At 41.9% G+C, this 15,304-nt stretch overlaps 1 protein-coding gene across 7 annotated transcripts in view; it reads right to left on the reverse strand.

Annotated features, from left to right (window-relative positions):
- The window catches only part of PHACTR1 (phosphatase and actin regulator 1), a 378,024-nt gene that overhangs the window by 26,506 nt on the left and 336,214 nt on the right, over positions 1-15,304 (reverse strand). For 6 of the 7 annotated variants that reach the window (XM_088471642.1, XM_088471645.1, XM_088471646.1 and 3 more), the window contains one exon: positions 14,120-14,281. In XM_088471642.1, the coding sequence (XP_088327768.1) occupies positions 14,120-14,281 (162 nt within the window). The remainder of the gene's footprint in view (positions 1-14,119; positions 14,282-15,304) is intronic. The other variant, XM_088471644.1, reaches the window with a different exon arrangement.

Here is a 15,304-nt window from a genome sequence, read left to right on the forward strand (position 1 = left end):
TAAAAGCAGTATTAGCTGCAAACTAGGTTGCACAACTTTCTACCACGGGTAAAAGCTGCGGCCATGACTTTTTGCAATTCAGTTAGAAATCTGCAATTTGAAATGGGATTTAACGCAACTTTTAGTTCGCACCCCCAGAGTTGGTGAAATGTAGCAAAATTTCCTTATTTTTATGTAAAAATGTCAGGACAGCGCAGTGCTCCTGGGACAGTTCTCCTAATGACTAATAATACATTTAGAAGTTTTAAATAGGTAAATATGTCCAATAAAGACATGCCATTTTTCAGGTGATTCTCTCTAATAAAGTTGTTGTATTGATGGGAAATGGGTCTTTAAACTTGCAGATGGGCGTTGCAAGTATTTTTTTCCAACTTTTAACAAACCTGTATATACGCACTTAAAAATCGTTACAGACATTTTAATGTACCCAAAATACTATATATGCTTTTATTTGCCTAAATATACTTGCTTGCCATAATTTTAACATAATTTATATAAGTTGCAAAAATCAGCCATTTGACACCGTTCAACTGCCCACAATACTTTCCTTAGGGTCAATAACAGCCTCTTACACTGTCCTGCTACTTTTTATCCACTTTTTTGAGGAAAAACAGTGATTTCTCCACTTTTTCAAGCACATTACAGAGGTTGCACTTTTCAAAATTAACGCAAGACATTGCCACAATGCCCGTGACTTGCTGCTTGTAATTGAATTGCAAGGGTATTGGGAGTATGCTTCATAAAAACATGTATGTTAATGTAACACGGAACTTCACACTACAGAACTTGCAACTAATTGAATTTGTCCCACTGAGTGACATTCAAATATGTATGAAAAACCCTGCATCCATGTTAGCTAGTGAGAGTTGTCCCTCAGTGTTGTTACAAGGTAACATTTTCTAATCAGAAGTATCAGTGAGCGCTATGCTTAATAAATTGCACAGCTTTATAATTCCATTCTACTACTATTTAGACATTTGGCTCTGATTCTGAGACAGATGCTGTTGTAGCTGGCCTTGCGTCTTTTGCTTCAATTAAGTTTGGACTTTATAACAATGCCACTACAAATCCCTTCCCTGCTGTACATCTGTGCATCCGAATGTGCAAGGACTAAGTAGGTCCCTTGCAGTGTCTATACATGCTGCATTACCGTCTGGTACGACTGTCGTGGTCAGCATTTCTGTACGCACTGTTTACAGTGACAAGCCTCCTGACGCATCTGTGATGCTCCCATAAGACGCAACATCTCCGTGCATCTTTTAGCCACCCCCGTTACCTCCCAGCCATCACCCAGGAAAACCCCTCACATTTCTGCTACTGTTCGTCTAAATTTGTGCTATGACTCTCTCCATAGAAAATCGGAAAACATGCACGATAAAAAATCGCTCCACTACGTCCAACATTGCTGATGCATTTCACGGGCATTCCTCCACATGACATTTTACATGTCAGTAGCTGCATCTAACACATTATATGGGATGTAGTCAGTATCCTGGCAGTTGGGATGTCGGCGCTTAGAATCCCGGCGACAGTGGGGTTAGGGTTAGACACCAGGGGAATGGGTGGGTTAGGTACTAGATGGGGAGGTTAGGTTTAGGCTGTGGGCCTAGGGGGTGTTAGGTTTAGGCTGCAGGGTGGAAAGGTTAGGTTTAGGGGTAGGGTTTGGCTACTCACCGACAGGTGTAGATATCCTAACCCTGTTGGGATTCCGGCGTCGGAATTCTGACCGCTGGGATCCCGTGCGCCGGTATCCCGTACCCAAGCCCCATTATATAGTTGAATGGCATTTAAATACATACAGGACCTGATTCACAGTTAGGAGCAAATACAAAATGAGCAACTTGCTCCTGGAGCAAACCACATTGCAATGCAAGGAGTGCATGCAGGGAAAATACGGGCTGGTTTTGCATACATTGAGCAAATACCAGGCTTTTGTTTTTACAACTAAATTTAGAATTAAGCTAGGACATGCCCCTTCCTAACTCTGTCTTTCTCTGCCCTGCCTGCAGTCCAACATTGTTTTACTAAAGTACACATTGCTCCTTTATCTCTCCCTTTATTTGCTTTTAACTTTATATCAAGCCTATAGAAGCACTACATCCCCGCGTGAGAAATAATGTCTCCATAATAGGATATGCTCCTGGAAGCTGTAAAAATACAAAAGGTCTTCAATACAGAGATTGTAAAAAGTAGCTACTGGTCATGTGGTTTGCAGAGAATGGACGGCAAAGGTAACAAGACATGAATTACTAATAAAGGGATGCAATCACATATACGGAAGAAAATAATAATAATAGGCACTTTAGCAACAGTAGGAGACAATGCATGTTTGTAATATCTGTGTGTCGTGTGTGTGACGTAACAAGAAAGACAAATCAGCGTTAATTATTAAAATATGCTAAATATAAAAAACTGTACAAATGTCAGTAAAACAATATCTAGCAAATGATTATACTTTTGTCCTCCTCTTGTAATCTTTAAAAGGTTACATATTTTGTATTCAAAGTAAACATTATAGAAAACAAGAGCTGGGGTGTAAAGTCTGATGTTACATTTGACTTGTCACGCAATGGGCAGATACTGCTACTTAGGGCCGTATTCACTTAGACGCGAAAAGACATTTTTCGTGAAAAAGTATTGCCGATTGCGTCTTTTCACCAGGCGGAAACTTATCTCCATATTCAATTCCAAACACTTTCCGTGTACGCGAAAACGCAATGCAATGTAATAGGCGAAAAAGATTTGCCTATGAATAGGTAGAGAAAAAAAGTGCAAAATCGCTATTTTGGGACGCAAAGGTGGGGAAACCACTCTGCACCCTTAGGACAGCCCCCCAAAGCATAACTGCTTCAAAAAAAACCTTAAAAAAAGAGGAACACCCCAAAAAATTACCAGGAAAATGGGGGCAAAAATGTGCAAAGTGGGGGTACAAACTTGTAAACTAGTGAAATAGACTTTTGGGGGGTCTGCAAGTATGGGGGAAGTGTATTTTTTATTGCAGGTGCTTTCTGAAGGTGCGTTTTTTAATACTTCACTTTGCGAATCTTAACCATGGTTGCACCCATTTTCAAGTACCCCAAATTTGACAGGACTACTTATTTTCTAGAAAAAAAACTGGTTAATGCTATTCTTCACCACTTGTGCAAAGACGCTAATTAGAGGCAATTGACAGCACTTAAGTACCCCAAATAGCTTCAGTTGGGCTATTCGGGGACATCTATATTGATCCCCAATGTTAGTGCATCTTTTGGGGGTGTCAGGCTGATTTCACCATTTTTTACAGCACTTTTGAGTTTTGCCGGGACGCATTTTCTCCTCCTTTGGAATTGACTACAGCGAATAGCGGGGGCACGCTCGATAAGTCTCCGCAGCCAAAACACGTGATGTAGGCGAAAAGTGCGGCAGGCGAAACCTTTCCGACTTTTTGCAGATAATTGAATACGGCCCTTAGTCTAAATGCTAAGCAACATGATCACTATCTAATTTGTGCAAGCACATGGGTGATGAAATTGGATGACATTTAGCTTGTTGTGGGGCCTGCTAGCTTGGTGGGAAGATGACCCCATATACAGGCTAAAACGGCCATCTTCTGAGCACAGCTGCAAGGTAGTGGCATCTCAGGGCACCTTCACGGACAATACCATTTTCATGACAAACCAGAGGCTGTGCCACAAATGCCGGGATTACAACTCCTGGATTAGCCTTCAGCTGATATGAACATTACAAAGCATGTTGGTAAATTTAACCAGAAAGCGGTAAAGTGGCTTCAGTGCTGAAGTACCAGATCTCCTGCCATATGGTTAACCAGGAATATGGTCAAATCTGACAGTAATCCTATCATTCTCTGCTTGGCCAAGAGCCAAGATCTGTAGTCAGGTTATGCTGCCCATCCACTAGGCGATTAAATTGAGCGATTTAACGTCGTTATCGTTCAATCATTCATTAATCGTTTGAAGATCGTTCACTAGAATGTCTAAAACGACCAGCGATGTGCGCTCCCGCTGGTCGTTTTAGACCATCTATCATCGGGCAAACATGCTGGTCAACCTGACGACAGCATGTTAGCAGATGATTAATGTTCCTAGACTGCATGATAGCAATGTCTATAATCGTGCAGTCTTTTGCCTGTCTTCTAGTGGATGGGCAGCTTTATCATGGTTTTTATTAATTACGCCTCTGTGAAATAGTTTACATGTCACAAGTCTGCATATCATTTTAATGTAAAAACACAGCAATTATACTATCTGGGTTTCCGTATGTGGAGCGTAGTGTTAATGTAGCCCCACATCATGCCCAGTTAGAATAAAAAAAATAAGTGATGGGTACACGTACAGTATTCTGGAAATGCTAGAAACTTGCATTGCTCTTTGAATAGCTCCAGATGGTATCATTACACTGATAAATTATCCAACACAAAATTAAACCCTAGGAGGCTTTCATGAAATTTGCCCCCGTACTGTGTTGACAATGTAAGGAATTATGTACTGTATTGCTCTGAATCAACCTAGACCTTGTGCAAGAGGTTATTTTCTTAGTCTTGTCTTCCATGAAATAAAACTAGTATGTGTTTCATGTAAACATACAATATGTTTATGCTACAATAAAAAATAGTATATTATCTAAACCTTTGAAATGTGGCATTGTATATAGATAACAGGTCTAACTTAATTACACATTGAGCAAGGGTTACAGTACTAAATTGGAACATTATTTTTCAGACACAAAGGGCCAAATGTAATAGGGTGAGAGTTTAGAAAATGTGAGAGTTTAGCAGTAACTCTCACACTATTACATTGGTCGAGATGTATTTTCAAAATGGGAAACATCTGGATGAGAGATTAAATAGTGAGAGTTTTTTGAGTCTGAAAAACCTGGGAGTTTGCATGTTCTTGGACTCTATTACATTGGCCGAGTTTAAAAAGTGTGAGAGTTTACTCTCACATTTTCTAAACTCTCACCCTATTACATTAGGCGCAAAGACTTAAGAACTTTTACACCATTTCATTTTTGATCAGATGGGAAAAAATTCATATTAAATAAAATATTAATGTAGCCTTTTTTAAACGATTCACATAATTGTCATATGCAATATAATATAAACTGATGGACATGTCACTCTCGCAGTATTGCATTGGTAACAGGCCAAAATAGTACATGTGTAACAATAGGAAGGCAGGTGAACAGTCATTAATGAGAGTATAAACACAGGACTGGTAAAGTGAGAGAGGTGGATTTTGTATTTTACGTTAAAATTAGTGGTTCAACTGATACAAAGACTAGGGCCCTCATTCAGAGCCACTCGCTAGCGGCAGTACGCTCGTTCCGAGCGATGTTCGCACATCTGCGCATGCGTACGGTTTTTAGTACGCATGCGCGAACCAGTCAGTGCGGCCGAAAATCGTTGGTACGCAATATAGCGAGGGCCTGCTATTTTGAGTGACAGAATGAGGCGTATGTGGGTGGTAACAGGGGAAGGTGCTTGAAAACGGGGAGTGGAGATCCGAACGCAGGCGTGCTTAAAGGTCAAAACGGGCGTTTTAAGGGAGTGCATAATTAATACAGCAGCGTCATTGACCACGTCACTTGGTTTTTTTTATCTCAGAACTGCTCGCAAAATAGCGGTTGAAAACACCAACCACAAGAATAGCGAGCAGTTCATACGCTGTACGATGTACTCGATTAATCTAATAAATAGCGGACATGACGTATGGTGCGTGCGGCCAGGGGGCGTTTTTATCAAATAAACGAGCGTATGTTTTGCTCGCTCGTTCAGACTTAGAGGTGGGAACAGACTGCAATTTGCGAACGGATCATTTGAATAGCCACCCCTTGTTTTTGAACGAACGACCACAAATAGCGAACGGCTCTGAATCAGGCTCTAGGTTAGAGATTCAACCTACTAATCTCTAATTTCAAGAGTAAAGGTAATCCTGAATTTAGGGCTTATACTCACATGCATTTATTAAATGTGCATTACAGATGTTCCCAAACGTTTTGGAATCACGGCACCCTAGAGTATCAGCATTTATCCACGGCACCCCTGGGCCAAAACTTTCTTATTGAGAAATTCAGCAAAAATGAAATGAAGTAAATTGTGCTTATATGTCACCCTTAGGGTCAGGTATGTGGTGGATGACAGGGCTGCGCTTCTTTGTGCCACATATTTTTAGATTGGCAGCCATTTGCACTGGTTTTGCCAATCACACTGACTAAAATTATTTTATTTGGTACTGGACCACCATACCGAGGCACCCCTGCAAGTGTCCTGAGGCACCCCAGGGTGACATTGCACCCAGTTTGGGAACCACTGGTGTAGTACATTTCTTTTTAACGCAGAAACCACTGTCTGGTGTTGCCATACTCATTGATATTTTAGCTGTGTTGCACTAGTGCTGACACGGTGTCTTTCAGAACAGTGGGCCTGGTTCAGCGTTGGGAATAGAGTAAGATAAAGCAAGTAACTGATCATCTTGGTAAAACCATGCAGCACTGCAGGTGGTGCAGATATAAATGTGCAGAGAGATTTAGATTTGGGAGGGAGGTGTCCAAACTGACATCTAAATAGCAGAGTAATAATAAAGCTGTGCAGTATTTGTAGGCTACATGAAGAATCAGGCAGTATTTACGCTGCATGCAAACATTTTTTTTTTATATATTTGCACCCCTTGCATTGCAAAATGGTTTGTCTATGTACACAGGCCCTGATTCAGAGCCGGACGCTCTGACAGAGCGCTCGCTCTGAATCAGTGCCGTGCCTCTGAATTTTAGAGCGGCCTCCTGGTCGCTCGCATAGCTGTGGGTGACCACCTACAGCTATAGCGAGCGGCCAAAAAGATGGTCGCGATGGTCAAGACCATCGCGACCATCGGGCTTGCGACGAGACCCTTGTGGTAGGGTCTCATCTGCCGTAAACCCTGGAGTGCTTTCGGCTCTATCAGAGCCGAGAGCACTCCCACTGACATCACTTGTGATGTCAGTTCGGCCGGCCCCAGACGGTAGGCGTTCCCATGGGAACGCCTCCGTCTGGGCAGCCACTCCCCCGGCACGCCCACCAAAGGGGGCGTGCTGTTACTCACCATCGACAGCATGCCCCCTTTGTAGCGAGACCCATAGCGACGGCTTGGCCGACGCTATCCGGGTCTCACGCATGTGTACGACGGAGCCGGCTCCCTCGTGCACATGCGCACTTGGCCAACATCGACCCGCTTGCGAGCGCTCACGAGCGGGTCTGAATTAGGCCCACAGTTACTTGTTCTATCTTACTCAATTTCCAAATCTGAATCAGGCCCAATGTATGTTCCATTTTTTGGACTTATTGCATATTGGTGTATATGTACTAACATTGCAGATAAAGTAATGTTAGTGCCGCTCCTGCTTTACTTATTACAGTGGCAAAGCAAAAAAAGGTCACTGTAGAATGTATGAAAAAGCAATAACTGAAGTTAGTGAACAAAAAGTCACCATAGCGCGTCTGTTTATTTTACCATTTATGCGAGACAGGGCCGTAACTAGGGTGGTGCGACCAGTGCCATGGCACAGGGCACCGCAGGGCAGGGAGCACTGTTCAGGCATGTCAATTTTCTGTTTATTATCATTCTCACTTGTAGCTTCCTCTTCTTTTATCCCCAGCATCTCCTGGCCTCCCCATCTCTTCCCTGGCCCTTCCCCATGAGGCCATGGCCCTTTTTTCGGGTGCATTTATTATGTCCCTATTTGAAAAATAATGAGGAGGGGGCACCATTGCTCTTTCTGGCACAGGGCGCCACAAAATCTAGTTATGGCTCTGATGCGTGAGTCTCACAGGAAGCTGAATGAGAAATAAAAATGTACTAACTTCATTGCCAAGTGAACATTGTATTTTGGAACACTTCCTGCTTCCCTAACATTGTTTACATGAGGAGAAGCAGGTATTGTAAGGGCTGCCATTTAAATTATGAGGCCCAGTAAAGATGAAACAGGCAGAGCTCCAGACCTCCAACCTGGTGGAAGCAGAGGTGTAACATAGAGTGATAGCGCCCAGAGCCTAGACATCCTGTGAGCTCCCCTCCCACCCCTACAGTACTAAAATGTGCATCACAGCAGGGTTATAGACGACAGTAACCCTTTAAAGTGAGAAAAAGTTAAAAGAAAAACTTATGTTCATCCAATCTACTTTTGATCAGCAGCCACCAGCCATGGGGAGGGGGCAAAGGCCCAGTTGGGGACAGATGCGGCTGTGGGTCAGACACTGGGGAAGGGGAGAGGGGAAGATGAACACATGGGGAGAGGTGGTCACAGGAATATATGGGTGGGTCAGAGGCACACATGGAGAGGCAGGGATCAGAGGCACAAATGGGAAGGGAGTGTGGGTCAGGGGCACACTTGGGGAGAGATCTTATAGACACTCTTGGGAGCGATGAAGTCAGAGGAACACTTTGGCAGGGATGGGTTTAGGGGCACACTTTGTGAGGAATGGGGCAAGCATTTTCTGGGGGTGATGGGGTTCAGAAGAACACTTGGGCAAGGGGGGGTCAGAGGCACACTTGGGGAGGGATAGGTGCAGAGGCATACATGGATAACTTGTGCATGCCTTAGTGTGGAGCAGTATAGCAGACACAGCAGTTACATGAATGAAAGCAGGCAGGGGAAAGAGGAGAATAAAAGAGGAGATGAGTTGGGGCAGGCAATAGGATGAGCCAGTCCAACTGTCAGCTGAGATAATAGGTGGTCTCTATGAGAGGGGGGCCCGGGGCACGTAACTCCTGTGCTCCCATCTAAGTCCCTTATACTCTGCTGCTGCTCACTGTGTGAGTGTCTGACAGGGGGGCTGCAGTGCGCAGCTGATTCCGGCAACTAACTGCTTCTCAGTCACAGGCTGCTGCCCCCCCTTCCGAGCACAGCCCTAGTACATTAGTAACACCTGTACCCCCCTGATGGTGGCCCTGGGTATCAGCATCTTCTAGTAGAGAAAGAAGCACTGGAGAAGAAGCCCAGCAGTCAGTGACTTCTGTTTTTATTAATACCTGCATCTTCTAGCACCACCATAGGTGCCAATGGTGGCGCAGATAAGCATACCTGCTTTAGCATTTGCAGGCAGAAGACACAGGTGAGCACTTTTGAACTTATCGAGAAACAATATATACAGGGAGTTTATTGTGTTTTTGCCCCTTATCTCCACTTAGTACATGTGCACCATTATTTCCAGTCAACGAGGGAGACAACTGTGTTGCTGGAGTACTTTTGCACTGGTCTCTCATCATCCAGTTGTCTTAATAATTCAGCTCCTATTTCCACATTTTGAACTGCTGACTCAAATTGCCAGTACATGCTGCTTTCTTTCTCCTCTGCTCAATAATTGTAATCCTACAGTACTTTCTGGTCTGTGGCCCACCTTACATCAGGACGTCCCGAGTGATCAGAAACCAGGATCTGGATCTTTTCCACCCAGATCCCTGCCTGCTCCACCTTATCCTGCTGGCTACTCCATGAGCTGCATTACATTGTGGAGGGAGGAACCAAGATGATGAGATTTGTAGCACCCCCCCCTCCTACCTTGACTTGACCCTCCTTGGACCTCCCAGAAGACGGTGGATAAAAGTTGGTAAGTATGTCTTATGGTGTCTTATACTTAAATCAAGTGATTAGTATTGTTCATTGTACATTGGTTTGTGACTCACTAACTGCAATAAGAAGCTGCACTACATAACTTACTTGTTGCTTTACCTAGGTACTACCCAACCAAACTGCATAACTGAAAACAAACAAAAGCAAATAAATACAAATATCAGGAAGCCCACAGACAGCTCTTAAATATTAGTAAAAATGCATCTCAAACCTGTCTGCTTTTGATATGTATGATTACTATGGGTGAAATGTATTAAAGACCAAGTTTTAGTGCGACTATGGACTCGCATCAATTTGCTGCGAGTTTGACGTGAGTCTGTACTTAAAGTCGCATTATGTAACAGAGTGCGAGTATGTCAGAGATGCAAGTCCATGTGAGTTTTTCTGGGGGAAGTTGCAAGTTTAGCAGAAGTTGTGAGTATAGCAGAAGACTACACAGATCAGTGAGATCTGTGCAGGCGTCTCTGTATAAAAATGGATTAAAAGTTTTAAAATCACAAAAGATAAATGATGTGAGGTCCCCACCCAAAAGCACAACCAGCAACGGGCTCTGTGAGTCACTCCTGTTTGTGAAAATACGGGGGGAAAAGACATAGGAGTCCCCCTCAGCCTTTCAGACAATGAACAGTTTCCTCATAGACTTCAATGGTGGGAATGCACTTTAATAACCCTGTGGTACCCACCATTGAAGTCTATGGGGCAACATCTCATTGGCTGAGAGGCGGACGCTCGTCTCTCTCGGTCAATGATCGTTTCAGCCAATGCATTTCTATGGGAAATGCAGCAGCTGAACCGCCATTCAGACAGTACTCTGTCCGATGGGCTCCGCTTTTCCGTTTGTGCTTTTTCAATTTTCCAAGACCATGGATACCTACATGGAACGAAGAGGACCTGAACCAAGGGATGGGTAAGTTTTTTTTTTTTTACAGGTACAATTGTGCATTCTACTGGACAAGGGGACAGACCAGTGCAAAGGACAAGATAAGTATGTAGTGTGAGTGCGGGTGAGTGTGAGTGAGTAATTCAGTGAGTGTATGTGCAATAAAAATATACAATCTACGATGTGTGTGTGTGTTGCCAATATTTTTTGCCAGGGGACTAGAGGCAGGGCCTTAATGTAGGTCTATTATTTTGCAACTTTTTTTGTTACAAGTTTTGAGCGTTTACAACTTGCACCCTATTACATTGTGCGAGTTGTATGTTTTAAATGGGAAAAGACCTGGATGCGAGTTTCGGCCATGCAAGTAGTGGAAATGCGACATGCCTGCGAGTTTGCATGTTCTCGTAGCCTATTACACGTGCGAGTTTGCATGTTCTCGTAGCCTATTACACGTGCGAGTTTGCAAATCTTGAGAGTTTAGTGCTAATTATATTACATTTCACCCTAAAATAGTTAAAATAAAGTGAGTGAAAGATCAAACTCACAATTACAGATAAGCAGGACTCTGTTAGTTCTCCAAAGGAGCAGTAGACAATGTTTAAAGTATACTGTATATAGCAAAGAAGTATTTATTATACCAGCATGCCCATGTTCCCAAAAAGATAAAGCAGCTATGACTGTGCATGTTTAATTGGACTTTAGGTATTTCACAGTATTTATGTATTTATTTACCTAAGTAAAGCTTCATTTAGAGTTATAAATAAATCCCATTAGAGGGGTTTATTAGGAGCTGCATGCAAATCAAGTGCAGATGAAGCACATTTAATTCAATTAAATGTGCTTGTAAGTAAATGTGGCTCTCCATCTGCATTGGGAGTTCTCCATATGTGATAGTTGCCATCATCACAATCAGTGCACAATTGCACCAGCCCTATCTTTGGTGCCAGAGATCATTCTGAAATACAGTAGGACAGATTTCTGTGTTAGCTCACCTCACCTGCAAGTCCGTCTACACGCCAATGACATGCCCTCTAAACACATAGCTTATTTGTGAATGTCCAATTGTTGCCCAGTTACACCCACTGAAGTGGAGATGCATACAACTCTGAATGTAACAGAATAGGGAGTTAGGGTCGTAAATGTGTTGCCTGCATTACTTAATTGATATGTATTTATTGTTTTAAGGAGAAAACAACAGCAGTTTATATTTCATACCACTTCCCATATTTTAATGAATTTAATTTGGATTTAGTGTATGTATGCAATGTATGTATATATATATAATTATATATATATACTGTGTGTATATATATATATATATATATATATATATATATATCACAAATATGTGTCACGAATGATCCGACATTTCGAAGCTCTGGTGTGAACACCTTGATAAAGGGGCTCAGAGCTCCGAAACGTTGGATTATTTGTGACACCTCAATACAGTTTTTTTTACAAGACTCAGAGTGCTGCCACCTTTTGTATTTGGAATGTATAGATGTATTTAGTTTGTGGAGTGCCGGACCTTTTTTATGTCCGATGTGTCGCCTGTGGGACTTTATATTAGAGTGGACCTCATCACAAGCTTGGCTGTGGAGGGCACCCGGCACAGTTTGAATATTTACTGTTGAATGCCGGATCGTGGACTTATATATATATATATATACATGTGTTAAGTATTATTTTCACACATCACACTTGCTGATCTGGATGTTAACCTGGTGCGGTGTTGTAGAGTTGAATATATTGTGAAATATGTCCGATCTATCATATCCTCTTTAATGCATCTTTTCCTGCTTACTCTATTGTTTAGAATTGTATTTGATTAATGTTTGTTGTCTTTTAACTATGTGTTGTTCTTATTTAAACAGAATAAAAAAAAATCAATATTTACATGGGATTGCTGCTCAAAGTAATATTACTAGTATTAATTAGATATGTACAAAATAAAAACAAAATGCTTGTTATAATGTATTCAGTACCTAAGATAATAAAATTGAACCATTCTGAACCATTCTCATTTATGATCTACATATATATTTTTATACAAAATATTAATCACCATTTAGGTTTATGCATACGTTGAGGGGCAAAGTCAAGGGGCTCTGCAATCATGTGTTAACCCACTGTGATGTTACTGATAGTCCACACAGGGTACACTGGTAGTTATGATCCTGAAAATATGTAAATAGAACATTTATTTTATTGTTACAAAGCATTAGATTTCAGATATAAATGCTTTTTCACCTATATGATTACCGTAACCTATTAACCAAACAAAAATAGTAGAGCAAAATACAAAATACCAGTCACCTATACAGTCAAGTGATATTATTTATTTTTATTTGTAAGACACCATAGTGCTCACAGCACCGGACAGTGGGGAAAACAGGGCATACATAAAACAGGGACATCAAAGTAGACAATATAAGTTTTACCGTGAAAACATGGGTAGGGAGGGCCCTGCTGAGAGTGCTTACAATCTAATAGGTAAGAGAGAGCTGAGACAAGGGAAGTAGACATGAGTGGGGATTTTGACAACAGAAAGGGTCTACCCGTGAGTTAGGTAGGCTTTAATAACATGTAAAGACTTGACATAGGACCTAAACCAGCATGGTAGGGAGCCCCATACGTGTGTGGCGGCAGAGTAGAAGTCATATAGGTGGGAGTGGTTACTAGAGAGAAGGTAACCCGCAGGTCACATACAGATCTAAGAGGACACGAGGAAGAGTGCTTTGAGGTGGGATTTGAGGTGTATGAAGTGGTTATGTAGGTTAGGATACATTGAATAGGATTCTGAACAATATGGGGTGTCAGAATATGGCCTTTCAGAATGGTGCAGAGTATGTGGTCACCCATACCACTGCTCTGGGGCCTAGGGATCATTGCTCTTTTAGACCATGCTTTCCTGTATATAGAAGGCAGCGTATGTGCCAGATTCCTGATACACAAGCACTGCTTGCTCTGTGGACACTGCCAACACGATTGACTCAGTGTTCATGTGTCAGGAACTAAGAGTTTACGTTTCCTGCTATGTATATGTGGATTGCTTCCTTTTCTTCTGTACATGCTACATGCTATAGGCAGGAACATAGCATACAGTCACTGAGTTACCTGGGTTAATGAACTTATCAACACAAAGCACCGGGATGCTGGTATTCTACTCACTGAGCACTCTGTGGAAATTGTTCCTGCCATTCTCAGGTTTCTCTGGACCAGCTAATTTTTTGGGACTTTTTTTTTTGAGGGAGTCAGATGGTGATGAAGTAGGAGCTTAGAAGTCCCTAGTTATAACAATACAGACAGACTTTCTGTGGCTTTAACCGCTATTCATGGAAATGCATAATTTTTATTCATTAGGAAGTAGTGATATCATTGAGATGGTTTATGATTCATGGTGTTCAATGTCTCATTAATATCACTACTACAAAGGGAATTCACAGGCTGCATTTTCCTGAATAATTGTTCAGACTGCAAATTATATACATCACTTTGTCTGGACTACTGCTGTACTTTAAAGGTAATTTTCCTTAATGAATTAATGTGTATCACATGAACACTAACTCTCCCATGTCTCCAGCATGTAACATTACATAATCATGGAGTATCAAGAAATCAGATGATTATAGTCACCTGTCCCATCCATGAGCTCAGAGGTTGGAAGTACTTCATATGCACAAGTGTCACCTGAAACAGAACTGGATTCTAGCTCGGTTATCACTGGAAGTGAGGAATGCCCAGTTCCAATTGGCTGCCCGTTTTCCATCATTCCGTCTTCATTTTGTAAATCGCCATCTGAAAAGATAAAAAGGTAGAGAATTTTGTAAGACATAGTTAACCAACTAGTCATATATTTTCAAATGGTAAAAGTAGGCTGAGCTAGAGGAATTGGTAGAGAAACAATTATTCCTAGAAAAAAGAGTTGCACGCTTGCCATTAAGTATGTTAATCATGAAGACTCCATCTGACCAATTAGTAGAACCACACAATCACCATGCGTGAGACCCCAATGCTTAAAGACTGCTCAACTTCAACCTAATGAATAATCCTCCAAGTATGATCTTGGAGAATTTTGAATACAATTGTGAGGTTTAGGATATTCAGATATGCTTGATATTCCTCTTTAACTAATGTACTACTAATACAGTAAGGATGTCCCAAACAGCGGAAGGCTTACTACAGTATCTATTGAAAAGCTCTTCAGTGATTCAGTCTTCAGTGACTTCAGCAACAGTTTGAATAAAAAAAAAATGTTCCACACAGTCAGATAATGATTTCAAATGATCTCTTTGGCTTTTACAAAGTTTCATAATTCATGAAGTAATAAGGTGACTGACTTGATTTGCCTGTACCCATCACATACAAAAGATGAACACTGCCATTTTGTTAGTTAGATACATATCAATGAGAATGAAGCTTCATGACTTAATGGTGTCACTAGTTCCTAGCTAATTGCTTTGCTGCATTCTCATGAACATTGGTTCATCTCTCAATATGGCTTCATCCATTCTGCAAAGGAGGCACATATATTCTAGCATTCTAAAGTGTGAAATGTAGCCTTGCTGAAGTTCCTCTGTTGTCTCCTGTACCTTTGATGCTGGATTTGGGGTTCCAAAGCTTGGGTCTAATAAAATTGCAGCTGAACTGGGAAGCAGTTTGGAAGCCGACGGATGGAATCCCGACTGCCGGCTTCCCAACTGTCTAATCCTGGCAAGGGTTAAATGACGGGTGACAGGATTTCCCGACGCCTGTCATTTTACCTACGTTGGGAGCCCGACACCAGGCTTAGCGATCGAAGGTAAGCCGGGCGCGGACAGC

The sequence above is a fragment of the Taudactylus pleione genome, unplaced genomic scaffold (genome assembly GCF_031769625.1).
Source record: "Taudactylus pleione unplaced genomic scaffold, aTauple2 ptg000116l, whole genome shotgun sequence".
Taxonomy (NCBI): Eukaryota; Metazoa; Chordata; class Amphibia; order Anura; family Myobatrachidae; genus Taudactylus; species Taudactylus pleione.